This window comes from Podarcis bocagei (assembly GCF_964188305.1).
Source record: "Podarcis bocagei genome assembly, chromosome: 7".
Lineage (NCBI taxonomy): Eukaryota > Metazoa > Chordata > Lepidosauria > Squamata > Lacertidae > Podarcis > Podarcis bocagei.
Window position 1 is genome coordinate 13971177 of NC_138132.1, and position 14210 is coordinate 13985386.

The window sequence follows — 14210 nt, forward strand, 5'->3', positions numbered from 1 at the left end:
AATATTTTTAATTGCTATGTAAATGATTTATTTATCAGAAGTTAAAGTTGTATGAGGTTTAGTTGTAGCTGGAGCTTGTAAACATTGCTTTATCAACTGGCCTCTCTACTTGACCTTTGTGCATCTTGGTTAACTGTATTTCTCCCTAGGTAGAGAGTGGCCAGGATGTTTTTGATGCCTCATTGAAGAAGGGAAGGCGTGGTTCTATAATAAGAATAATTTTATTATTTGTACCCCACTCATCAGATTGGGTTGCCCCAGCAACTCTTTGAAAGCTGCTTTGAAAAATATGGCTGTGCGGCCCTTCATCCTTCATGGATTTGGTTAATTTCAAGCTTTCTTGAATGAGATGGATTATGGAGACAGGGGTAGCCAACGTAGTGTGCTCCAGACAATTCCCATCAACCCTAGTTGGAATGTCTGGCTTTTGAGGTGATGAGCGTTGTAGTCCAGCCACCTCTGGAAGTCAGCATACTACCTCTCCCTGATCAATATCCATTTCTAGCTCAGCAGGCTCAGCTTTAGCTAAAACAACCTGTGTTACATTATTTGTAAATCACAGTTTGATATGACAATGTTGGTGCAGACGACTATATACAGTCATACCTCGGGTTACAGACACTTTGTGTTGCACGTTTTTGGGTTGCGCACCAAGCCGAACCCGGAAGTACCGGAACAGGTTACTTCTGGGTTTTGGTGCTCACGCATGCACAGAAGCACTAAATCACTCTTTGTGCATGCTCAGAAATACCGAATCCCGACGCTGCAGGTTGCGAATGCTGCGGATTGGGAATGGGCCTCCCGCATGGATCACGTTCGCGATCCGAGCATCCACTGTAATGGAATTCATTCTCATATAGTACCCATTATTCCTTCCTAGAGGATTCTGGGAGTGGCATTTTTGTGAGGACTATGGACAGAATATTTGATTCAGCTTCAAGGAACCACACTTCCAAATATTTCTAGAGGATATATTTCAAAAAAGGGTGAAATACTACAAAACTGAACATACCCCGTTGGCTGGTTCTAGGAATACAGTCATGTTCCAGCATCACCAGATTCCTGTGAATAAAATATAGATGTGATTTACCAATTGCTGATCACTCTATCTGATCATGGACATCATTTCCCCAGAAGCATTGTGATGAAATTGAGATAGGATATACTAGGGGGTTATTTGGTGAAATTACATGGGGTTCTCAAAAAGGATTCAATTAAGTAAAATACCTGTCTCTTAACCCTGAGAATGGGATGGAGTGCAAAATGCAGGTGGCAGAATTTCATACCGTTTCCAAAAAAGAGTTAATCCAATTTCCACATTGTGCTTTGTGTTCCAGTATAAAATTGCACCATGTCTGGGAAAGCATGCAATCTCTAATTTCATCATTTCCCACCCCCTTACTGGACTAGTTCTTTCCACCTGGAACCCTCAGGCTCCCTTCTTGGCCTATAAAACCCTCCAAACTAGGCTCATCCTCCATCCTTCACCTGCTTGTTTGTTCTGAGCACTTTGATCTCTTCAGCACTATGACGACTTTCCTGAGTACTTGTCTCCTCTTGGTCATCCTTTGCCCAGGTGAGTAGGAGCCTGAGATCCTGAATTCTTTCTCCAAGAACATTCAGTCCATATGCCACCTTTTGAAGCAGGAGAGGAAAAGTAGTTGTTGTGGAAGATAATAATCAGGCATCAAAACAACATGACCAGTCCAACACAGTTGATGCTACCTACGCCCTTGCAGCCATACAGAGCTCTGCAGGAAGGAGAGGAGGTCTAGCTAATCAGAGGACTGGATGAGGGAGAGCAGAGCAGGGAGGCTGGCAGGAGAAGATAAAAGCAGCAGAGCCAACTGTCTAGAGAGGCAAGGGGACTGGTCCTTGTGAAGAGAATCAGAACTTACAGGGTTAAACAGTTCTGAGTGACGTCTCACATTCTGAGGCATGGCTATGTTCACAGAGGGGAGTGTTTCTCTGTGTTCTTTCTTCTTCCGCTTTTGGTGGCGAGGCAGCAAGATGTGCGCTCTCTCGCCGGGTTTGATCTATGTTGTTTTTCTACACGATTAAAGACTGTTGGAGATAAGCAAGAAAGCTTGCGTGCAGTCTGAAGTTATTACACACACATTGCAACAGATTTCTACCGCTGCGATTACTCTGCTACAAGAAGCTGACGGAGAGCTATCCCGGAGGAGAGCAGTGGGGCACAAGGAAGCCTGCTGGACCCCATCCAACAGCCATAGGTTATGGAAGGTCAGCAAAGCTTTGAAACTGTTGCCAAGTCGTGCCAGTGTGTGTAGAAGCCAGCTGAGGGGAAGCTGGAGCCAGTTTGGAGCTGTGCCTACCATTTGAGGCAGAGGAACTCGCTGGGAAGAGTCTGGTCTGCTGAGCCGGGTGCCGGAGAAGCTGCTGCTGTTGTGTGAGTACGCTGGGCCCCGGGGGAGAAGATGGCAGACAGCCATGAATTGTACGCAGTCCCGTTTGAAAAGCTCACAACCCAGTCCTGGCATATCTGGGTTAGAAAAGTGAGGGGGTGGTTTTTGGCAACAGGGCTCTGGAGTATAGCCCAGAAAGAGCCGGCCCCACCCATGCCAGTTGCTGCTGGAGATGCAGTGCTGGAGTCTGCTTTTCTGGTGGATAGAAAGCAGAGAGAGAAAGAGGAGTTCTGCATGTTGAAATCAGAAAAGCCCAAAGGCAAGTTTGGAAAGTTTTCCACTGTGTGTGACGAGGAGGAACGCCGTTTCAGAGGGGGCAGGGCTGGCAAAGAGAGCCCGGGGGCCAGGCCAGCTGGAAGCTCACTTCAGTGTTTTTCCACTCGTCGCTGTTTTATCTGCAATTCTGCTGACCATCTGCGTCGTTCCTGCCCGCAGAGAGCCAGAGAGGCTGGGCAGGATGTCTCCAAGGTCACTTCCCATGGCAGTCAGCCAGGTTTCCATGGCAGTCAGTCCAGGAGAGGAGGCAAGTGTGGGAAGGCGCAGGGAGGACGTGACACAGAGTGTGAGAAGGTCGTGGGCAAGTCTTCCTGCCGGGGGAAGTCTGTTGCTGTGACAACCAGAGAGGACATCTGCAGAGGCCCCAAGGACGGGGGCAGCGAGAAGTTTGTTGTCATGGCAACGATTAAGGACAACTCCAGTGAGGACAGAGTGATGCGCTGGGTGATTGACTCTGGAGCCAGCAATCACCTGATAACAGTGCCACCTGGTGTCGAGATGTGGAACTGCAGAGCTGTTTCAGCTGGGAAAACAGTTGTATTTGCTAATGGGTCAAAGAGGCCTTTGTATAACGTGGCAAATGTTTTTGTTTCTTTCTTGCAGGCGGAGCTGGAAGTTTACGTTGTGCCTGGAATGAAACATTGTCTTTTATCTGTATCTTGTCTCTTACAGGAGGGGTACAAGGTTTGCTTTGAGAATGATGTCTGCTCCATTTCCAGGGGTGGGAGGCAACTGGTCAGTGTTGCAAAAGGGCAGAACAACCTCTTTGTTCTGGAGACACCACTGGAGGGTAAGGGGGACGCTGAGGGAGCACAGGTGAAGTGTGCAACCGTTCCCACTCATGTTTCATGTGCTTGTGTGTGGCACAAAAGAACGTCACATGGTTCTTGGGAAGATATCCAGATATTGCCAGAGTGCACTAAAGGTTGCAAAATAAAAGAATGTGGCCGATCCCTAGATTGTAGGGCATGCAGAAAGGCAAAGGTAAAAGGGTGCAGTTATCCCAGGGTGGAGAGGGTAACCACAAAACCTTTTGAGCTCGTGCACACAGACCTTTTTGGGCCCATGCCAAAGCCGAGTCTGGGCGGGGCCAGGTATGTGCTGACACTGACAGACGATTTCAGCCAGGTTGGCTGGTGTTATTCGCTGAGAACAAAAGAAGAGGCAGCGCAACTGATCAAAGACTGGGTTGTAGAGGTGGAACTACGGTTCTCCACCAAGGTGCAGGGGTTCCAGAGTGACCGAGGCGCAGAGGTCACTGGGTCTGCTCTGCAGAAGTTTTTTAGCCAGAGAGGGATATGTCACAAGGTGACGGGTGCTACTTCTCCTCAGGAGAGGGGTGTGGCGGAGCTTAGGAGTAAAGCTCTGGTTCAAGCAACAGAAGTTCTACTGTGTGACTCTGGTTTGCCTCAAAGTTTTTTGGGGGAGGCGATGAAGACGGTGAATTTCACGATGAACAGGTCCTACAATTTCAGTGGCAGGTGACACCCCGTTTTTCGTGCTCCACGGAGTGAAGCCGCAGCTGCATTTCTTCCGTGTGTTTGGGTCACAGGCCTGGGTGCCTGTGCCAAAGGCTCAACAGAAGCAAGGTAGCCCGAGGTTCCAGAAAATGATATTCTGTGGATATGAACCTGCGACAAAGGGTTGGAGGTTTGCATATCCAGAAGGTGATCAGTCCAAGCTTCTAGTCAGCAAACATGCTGAGTTCTGTGAGCAGGATGGTTGGTCAAGGCTCCAAGCGAGTCCTGACGTTCTCTCAGAATGTCTGTCTGATTCTGAGGAAGAGGGAGAGGTAGAAGCTGAACCTGTTGATGAGGACCAGGTCGATGACCAGGGTCAAGAACAGGATTGGGCATCTCCACAGGTTGTTAAAACAGAGCCCAAGAGTGAGCCTTCATCTCCTGTTAGCAAAGTGCAGAAGGCCCAAAGATGCAGTAAGTCAGAGGGGGAGTCTTCTGATGTAGAGGACACACTTGCTGGCCCCAGTGGGTCAGAAGGAGCACCTGGGATTGTGCTCAGACGATCCACTCGCACCACGAAGGGAGTTCCACCTGAGAGGTTTCAGGTCACCAGTGCGTGGGTTGGTTTCGCACAGTGCAAACTTGGGAGTTTTGAGGAGGTTCAACAGTTGCCTGGAAAAGACACCAGGAAGGGGCGAGGGGCAATTGGAAGGGTGTTGAATTCTCAGAGGTCTGAAGATGCGTGTTCACAGTTTCCCTCAGGATGCGAGACGAGAGGGGGTGTGAAGAGAATCAGAACTTACAAGGTTAAACAGTTCTGAGTGACGTCTCACATTCTGAGGCGTGCCTATGTTCACAGAGGGGAGTGTTTCTCTGTGTTCTTTCTTCTTCCGCTTTTGGTGGCGAGGCAGCAAGATGTGCGCTCTCTCACCGGGTCTGATCTATTTTGTTTTTCTACACGATTAAAGACTGTTGGAGATAAGCAAGAAAGCTTGCGTGCAGTCTGAAGTTATTACACACACATTGCAACAGATTTCTACCGCTGCGATTACTCTGCTACAAGAAGCTGACGGAGAGTTATTCCGGGGGAGAGCAGTAGGGCGCCGAGGAAGCCTGCTGGACCCCATCCAACAGCCATAGTCCTCCTTACTGTTCCATTTACTCATGAGGAGGCCAGTGGAGAGGAGAGGAGTAACTTTAGCCCTGCACTAGGCTGCTTGCTGCAGATAACTGGCTCTTGCTGGAGGCAACAGATCAATGGTACTTTGAGGCACTGAGAGACCTCTAACCGTAGATGCCAACCCTATGGGGCTGGGAACATCTCTGCCTCCCCAAGTATGTGATGATGGGACTGAAAATTCCCCAAACTTGAGGGGCCCCATTGTGCCTCCTTGCAACCTCCTTGAATATGTTGTACTTGTGGTCTCAAGTGCATACAATGAGCACCCCCAATGTCAGCCAGAACTTGGTGCCTCCCTTTAACCACAAGTTGAAAGCACTGGTTGCAAGAGCAGGGAACCAGTGCAAGGGCCATCCCTGGTAGGGAATTAGCTTTTTTGGGAAAATCTCCCTAGGTGGAAGTAGCCAGTTAGCAGTGACCAGGGATGGAATATGGCCCCTGCTGTTGTGGGCCCTGGGCTGGAGAAGTGGTATAGAGAGGGGTGAAGGGGTTTTCATCATAACTCCCCAGCCATTTTTCTGTGGATAGGCAACAGTTTTGATATTTTCCTGGTAGGTAGTGTGGTGTAGTGGTTAGCGTACTGAGCCCAGGAGCTGAGAGAGATCAGATTCAGAATTCCCCATTCAACCACAAAGCTGATATTGAGTCTTGTAGTGGTTGGGTCCTGAGGGTCCATTTAGAAAGTGTGCTTATATTTCCTTATGGAATGGGGCAAGGGGCAATTTTTACATTTGCAGAGCCTTTTTGAGCCTCAGGATTATTATGGGGAGTGGGGTGCATTTAGCATGGCTCCAGGGGGGCCCTAAGGGCAAAGGAAATGTTCCTCGAGGCCCTGAGAAGGCAGAAGGCAGCCCTACTGCAGCTGCAGCTTCCATGTGCTTGTCAGCTGGCAGAAGCAAGAAACACAAAATCCTAACCAAGGTGCTGTTAATTTAATTTCAACAGGATTAGATGCCTTGGAAGTAAATACCGGTTTTCCTTCGCAGGAAGTGCCAGAGGTGGAAGGCACTCAAGACGTGGTCATGGCAAAAGGTGAGCATTATATTCTCAGCAGTGGAGTTGGCCAGGGTGGCATCCCCAATTGCCATGGATTTGTCAGGGTTGGAGTCCAGCTCAGTGGCCTTTCTCCCCTCCAGTGGTGGCTGTGGCTTCCACTGGACTCCCCCTTTATACAGGGGGAGCTGCCATCTTGTTGGATGCTTGTAATCAGGAAAGGGGCCCAGGATCTGTGGATGTGACCAATCACCCTGATCTGCAGGGATAACTCTGATGCCCCCCCTTCATCCAGTAGCACCCACCAGCTCAGAGGCCAAAGGAAGGGGAGAAGGCGGGTCTATATCATCAGTGCTGCCCCACCCTGATCCCTTGGATGTGGTTAAGTGGACACCACCCAATTTTCAGAGCCATCAGCCCCCACCAGGTTTCCATCTTCTCCCAACTACTAAGGAAAGGATTTGGAAAGGGGAATATTGTGTTGTGTTCACTCACTTAAATAGGGAAATTCCCAAGAAAGGAAAGGACATTGTAGGTTAGATTGATGCAGGCAAACCAAAGCACAGGAAGGTGCCAATTGGTTACTGGGGTATTTAAATTTATGCCAGAATTAATATATCAAATTATGGATTTATGGAGCATACTCAGAGTTCATGGGGGGGGGGGATTGAAGACCTCTGATGAAGCTTTATGCAGGTGGGCAGCTACTAAGTAGGCCTGGAGTGAGGGGAAAAGGTGGCTGATTTATGGCTCCATTTTATGTCTCACATACGTCCTATAGAATCCTAGAGCTGTAGAGTTGGAAGGGACTGGGAGGGCCATCTAGTTCAACCCTTTGCAATGCAAGAATCCTTTGACCAACATGGGGCTCAAATCAACAACCCTGAGATAAAGAGTCTCATGCTTTACACACTGAGCTCACTTAATGCCTAGGCAAACCCAAGCCACATCAGAGGGGCAATGAGTTCAACCCCACCTGTTGGGTTGGGTATAGAGTTCCTTCAGTACTTGTGGCAAACACCCACTGCATCTGTGCACTGTGTGCAATGCCTCTTCACAAAGACACACCCCAGGTTTGTTCATAATTTTGCTTCCTGAGCCCATGATTGGGAATATTAAATGGAAAATTGGAAGTGAATGGGAGTTTGGTTTTAGATTCAACAATTGTAGGGATTCCCATGCTGATCTCATGAAGACTCAGCCATCTTCCCATTGCTTTCAGCAGAGGTCACCTAACTGTGGTTCGTGAGCCTCATATATCTGCAGGTTGCCAACTTTCCATATTTGTTGATTCAGCTCTGCTGTGGCAATCGTGCTTCCCTCAGATGGCTAAGGTCCTTGGCAGGGTTTGATGGACATTATTTCCATGAGGTGGGTGGTTGATAGGGAAGACACTCTCGTGTACAATTCTCCCCATGCTCTCTTCATTGACCCCAAATTGATTTGTTTGGTTAAGGGGAAGCACCATTACCAGTGTGCTGAATGTGAAAGTATGTAATGAGACTGCTGAAGTCCCATTCTGCGATTCACTGGCCAACAACATGTAGTGGGTATGGGGGGAAGAGTATGTCCCTGATTTAGCATGCATACTAGCAAATGGGAAGAAGGCTTTGTGTCTTTCCTTTTCTGTGTCTTGAGATGTGTGTTGGTGTGCATGCAGCCTCTAACCCACCACTACATGTGGATCCCGAGACCATTAACATTGCTCGTGTTTGGCTTGGAATATTCTGTTTCTCAAAGACTGGACAACTAATGTTTCCTCTCCTCTCCTCTCTGCAGTGAAACTGCAATGTGCAATAAGCGCAGTGAAAAGCTGTATTATCGAAGTAGGAAGTTGTTTTTATGAGCGTACTGAAACCTATTTAAGTGAGTATGAAGCCTATCTGTCATATTAAATCTATGTTTGTGGTTGCATCCTTTGGTCTCTGGTGTATCTAGTGTGACAACAGAATGCTGATCTCACCAACCTTGAGGAACTCAACTTTTTCAACAATTAAATATTAGAATTAAAACTATATTAAAAATCTGTTTAAAATGTACCAATAATTACAATAAAAACAACACAACCCCAATCCTTTCAGTAAAAGCAGTCATTCTCCAAAAACATGTTGAGACCGACTTGTAAAATGACAACAAGGTGGGATCTAGTCTAGATTCTTGAGAGTCTAGTCTGGACTCTCTCTCTCTCTCTCTCTCTCTCTCTCTCTCTCTCTCTCTCAGCAAGGGAATTCCAGAGTCTGGAAGGAGCCACTGAGATGGCCCATTTCCATATCATTAACCAATAGAGTGTGGAACCTCTCTCACTCTCTCATATTTTGACCCAGGGAAGCCTTATAGATCCACAGAGCCACTGGTAACCTTCTCCTGACTTTTACCAGCTGCTTACTGTGAACAAACTGTGCACAAATATTCAGGCCTCATCTTTTTCTGGCATTTGTGTCATAACTCCCCCTTAACTCGGTGAATGATAATTCCCAACTGCTTAGAAAGCAACCAAATCAGAGTCTAATCTTTTTTTGGTGCAGGCACATTGATGTTGCAATAAAGTGTGCAGCAAGTGAATGCACACAAGGAGACATGTGTTGGGTTCAGATTAGTCCACAGCTTTATTGATTACAGGGATAAACAGCTTTGACACAGACACTGGGCATGTAACCATTCCGCCTACTGAATGGTAGACTATTGGGGATGACCAATATTAGCATCCATCAACAGCATGAAGAGCATCCTGTGAACCTCAAGTAGAAACTGGCAAGGGGTGCTCTGTGCCCTGAATCCCTGAGCTGGATGTATGGACAAGGAATGCATTCTTCCAAGATCCCTGAGAGGGATCCCATCTGACAGGATGGGGCTTCACCTCCCATTCCCATTAAGAATCCAGCCCAATGATTCTTCTGCTGCACAAAATGGTGAAATAGAAGGTTGCATAGAAGGTGACTACCAAACCTATAACACCTGGAACAAGTCCAGCATGCTAGTAAGGATACCCATTAGCCACATCTTGGAGCCAGCTACTTAGTAGTGTATAATCTGTCCTGTAAAAAGTCCCCTTGGGCTTGCAATTTTGCTTCATCAGTTTGTTGATCTTACTTGGTCCTTGTTTACTGAGATGGTATGGACAGTTCCCCTCCACACTTGCCTCTTTCATTCGCAGGGTTAACCAAGCAACAGACAAGCATTTTCCTTTGTCCTCCTACTGTGTTCTGCCCACACAGACCACCCAATCTTCTCCTCCTCCTTCATTTGTTGTCTTCTTCCCTTGTGTCCTGCAATGTTTTCCACTGAAAGCATGCAGACTGCTGTGACTTGGGTCCATTGGTCACTTCACTTTACTCTCTCTCTCTCTCTCTCTCTCTTTTGTAATTCATTTTTATTGGTTGCTTTAGACATACATTCATCAAATCACATTGTAACAACTTGGTTTTCCTGTAATTAAACATATATTTTTAAAACATACTGGGGGGAAAGAACAAAAATACATATTGATTGATTGACTGATTGATTGATTGATTGATTTGATTCATTTGTAATCCATTTCGGTTTGACTTCCCTCCCCTTCTTACATCAGTCCTCAGTTTTACTTAGTTGACTGCCCCTCCTACAACAGCCATTTATTCAATATCCTATAACAGTCTTAATATTAGTTCTTTTGTTTATATTAAATTTGAAGAATTCTTCTATTTTTTAATATTTAAAATATAATATTTATTATTAGTAGTATTATTTTCTTTCCCCCCTTTATAACAACCAGATAAAATTTCTTTATCAGATATATCTTTGCTCTAACTGAGCTTTAACTTCCTCCTGTCCCCCTCCCTGACTTCCATGTTTTATCACTTTTACCTTAGCATTTCTAAATCACCCTATTTATCTTATCTCCATAATTAAAAAACTTACATCTAATTTTTATAAACAGGTATCAAATCATAACCTATCAAAATTTTAAATCAACCTTGCAAGTGTTTTCAAATGTTTACAATGTTCCTTCATATACCTTTTTACTAAAGGTATTTTTGAAAATCTTTTTCAGTTCATTATATATCATATCCCAGTAGGCTTAGAACACGTCCACCACATAATCTTAGGACACGTCCACCACATATGAAAGAAATTCTCTTCCTTCTCCTTATATTTCCAACATACCTTATCTTCTAAATTTTAGCAAGTTTAGTCAGCGTCAAATACCAGCAATACATCATCTTCATTAAATTTTCTTTCAATGCCATACATGCAGTGAATTTAATTGTTTTTGTCCATAGTCTTTCCCACATCAAATCTGAAGAATTCTTCGGAAGCTTTCTTAGCTTTCCGAATTATTCCTTCATCAATAAGTAATGCTTCATTCATCCTCTATCTTTTCTGCCCTCTTTCTTTCCCCTTCAGGAATAAGGACACTGAATTGTGATCTGATAGGGACTTTGGATCAATTTCAAATTTTCTTTCAAATGTTAATTCTTTTTAGATCCAAATTCCATCTTGCCTGCTGGCAGACTGGTTCGGCTCAGAATAATATGGGAATTCCTTTGCCCTTGGATGTTTAAACCTCCAAGCGTCTACTAAATTTCTATTAACTGGAAAAAAGTTTGAGATAAGCATCCTGTTTTATTATCTACACTTCTCTGAGTTCTATCATGTTCGAAACAACTCCATTCAGATCTCCTGGAAGAATTATTTTCTCCTCAATGTAGTCTAACACTGTTTCTTCCAGGTGTTTATAGAAATCAGCTTTATTATCATTGGGTGCATATAATACTCAAGGCAGAGTATGTTTTACCAAATAAGAGGGGACTTTCTTTTTACCCCTTTCTTCATGGCAGATTTATTTATTCAATTTTAAATTTCATTTGTAAGATTTTCCTTTTCTGCTCTGTTAAACTATGGGGATATGGAGATTTCCTGCTTCTTGGAACCGGCATCATGGGCTGCTACTCTCTTGCATCAGGACCATCCCCCTTTCTCATGGAACTTTGGAGTGTCAGGCATAGCCCTACTGGCTTTAGCCCAAACGTAGCAGAGTTTTCCTGCACAGCGAGGAAGCTAGTTGCGGCAGTAATGACTAGTCAGCTAGACTCAGAATAACTATTTACAGGATTTATTAAAAGGGAAAAATAAAACCAGCAGAGTTTCTGCATACAAATAAAAGCAAAATAAACCCTCTCTTTCTCTCTTTCTCTCATAACCATACACAGCACTTCTAACTCCTAACACACCTCACATCAAACTGTGCTAGCAATCCCTAGATAACAGAGTTGAGTGCTGCTCGTTAACCAATCAGAGCGAGTAGTTTCTAGGTCAAGCAGACCTGGGCTTTCTGCCAAGAGTAAATTGACACCAGCTGGAGTTAATTGGTGAAGCTAGAATCTGCAAGTTTCCCACGAGAACCAATTAACAGAAAACTGAACACCCCCTCACAGATTCTGCTGAACAATTAACTCCAAATACACCTATGTAGGAGATCATTTTCCCAGCAAACCTAAACCCTTGCACATTCGCTTGTTCTTTATCTTTGCCAATGGTTTAGTTAATACATCTGCTACATTTTCTTCACTTGATACATAAGTACAGGTGATTACATTGTCTTGTACACAGCAACGTACATTTTGGTATTTTACAGAGATATGTTTGGAACGCGATTTGAAACCCTCTGTTTTACTTAATGTTATACAAGCTTGATTATCAATGTAAACTTGTACTGGTTCTCCACAATTTACATTTAAATCTGCCAACAAATGCTTGAAATAAATCACCTCGTTGCACAATTCACTCAATGCGGCATACTCTGATTCCGTTGATGACACACTTACAACGTCTTGCTTGCGTGACCGCCAGCTGATTAAAGCTCCACCGACCATTATGACTAGTCCTGTGACAGATTTTCTATCTGGCAAATTTCCCCAGTCACTATCACAGTAGCAACTCAACATTTCGTCCTCTGAAGAATTTAATTGTAACATATAGCCAATTGTCTGTTTCAGATACCTCAGAACTTGTTTTACCCCTTTCCAGGCATTTAGTGTGGGTTTTGAGACCAATCTACTTAATATGCCTACTGCATAGCTAATATCAGGTCTGGACCACTGTGCTAGATACAATAAACTTCCAATTACAGAGTGATATACATCAGGATGTTCAAATTCAGGACTCTCATCTATGTGAAGTGTTTTTATGAAACATGGATCCATAGGCACCGCTGCCCCTTTGCAATCCTGCATCATGTATGTAGTCAGTAGTTGTTTAACTTTGTTCTGCTGACTAATTAGGCAGCTGCCATCTTGGGCCCAGCACACTTCCAACCCTAGATATGTCCTAACCGGGCCTAAGTCTTTTGTACACCCACCTGCAGCCTACAATCTTTGCCCCCTCAGGCGCTGCTACTGGTGTAAAAACCTTGTGCTCATTCAGAGAGGACATCTCTTCCTCCATTGCCTGTTTCCAGCGCTCTGCCTCCTCTTTTGGTAACTTTAACACCTCCTGAAAACACTTGGGTTCTGCAATTACACTAAACACATTTGCAGTATCAGGAGAAAAACGCACTGGAGGCACTCCTTTGTTTTGTCTTTTAGATCTTCTGGGAGAAAATTTTTCTTCTGACCCACTTTCCTCCTCAGAACTACGACCTCTCTTTTGTTGCTTAGCAACTGGTCTTCCACTTTCTTGAGAGCTCTTATCTGAACTTTCCTCCCCCTCAGACTCTGACTCTCTGTGTCTACCTTCAGAGTCATGAAGCTCCTGGGAAGGTTCAAACCAAACCTCAGAATTGGCATGTAGTCTCTTCCAGCCACTATGTTCACAAAAACTGGCATTCCTGGAGATCACAATGCCATTTGTCCCTTCAGCAAAGCGGAAACCTTTTCCCAGCTCCTGGTAACCCACAAACACTAGCTGTTTGGTCTTAGGATCTCCCTTTTTCCTCATTTGTTTCGGAATTAATACCCAGGCTTTTGATCCAAACACATGCAAATGGTCAATTTTAGTTTTTTTCTGAAACAATTTAAAGTACGGGGTTGTACCTATTGTTTGATGAAAGAGCCTATTTTGGAGATAACACGCGGTGAGCATGCTCTCCCCCCAATAAGACATGGGTAAATCAGCATCCTCAAGCATGGCAAACATCATATCTTGTAAAGATCTGTTTTTTCGCTCTGCAACACCATTCTCCTCTGGGGAAAAAACGTTCGTTTTTCTATGCCCAATGCCACGCTTTTGTAACCAATCTTTAAAGGCATTTGACATAAATTCGCCACCTCTGTCCGTCTGAATCCTTCTGAGTTTAATGGACAGAAATCTTTCCACAGATGCCACCCAGCCTTTAAACTTAGTGAACACGTCACCCTTATTCTTCATGGGAAAAACCCAAGAATAACGCGTGGCGTCATCCACAATTGTTAGTGAAAAACGCGATCCACCCCTGCTTACAGCAAATGGACCAATTACGTCCATGTGGACCAGCTGTAGCGGTGACTCACTAACTCTGTCACTTCTGGGGTAAGAGACTCTGTGGGTTTTAACCTTTTTACAGACATTACAATCAAGGTACTTGTTACAACTCTTTAAATTACCCCCATCAGCCAATTCAGACATTTTTAGTACACTTTTCCAGCAAGCATGCCCCATTTTCCTATGCAATAAGTGCACACAGTTGTCATGTATAGCTTTGTTATTCACTGCAGGCTGAGATTTACTGACTACTGCTGCAACTTGAGATCCTGCTTTAAGCCAAAACAAGCCTCCCTCTGACTTAGCAGTGCCTAAAATCTCACCAGCCTTCTTAATAATGCAACTGTCTCCTTCAAAATACACTTTAAACCCAGCTTTCAGCAAACAATCTACAGACATCAGATTGCTCCTTAATGACGGCACACAAAGTACATTTTG

General features: G+C 44.8%; 1 protein-coding gene across 1 annotated transcript in view; it reads left to right on the top strand.

The window, feature by feature from the left end:
• Nucleotides 1-615: 615 nt before the first annotated feature.
• The window catches only part of LOC308590548 (uncharacterized protein), a 54602-nt gene continuing 41007 nt past the window's right edge, over nt 616-14210 (top strand). Inside the window, exons 1-3 of the mRNA XM_081200691.1 lie at nt 616-1576; nt 6288-6374; nt 8115-8201. Coding sequence (XP_081056817.1) covers nt 1528-1576; nt 6288-6374; nt 8115-8201 — 223 coding nt within the window. The 5' untranslated portion in view covers nt 616-1527. The remainder of the gene's footprint in view (nt 1577-6287; nt 6375-8114; nt 8202-14210) is intronic.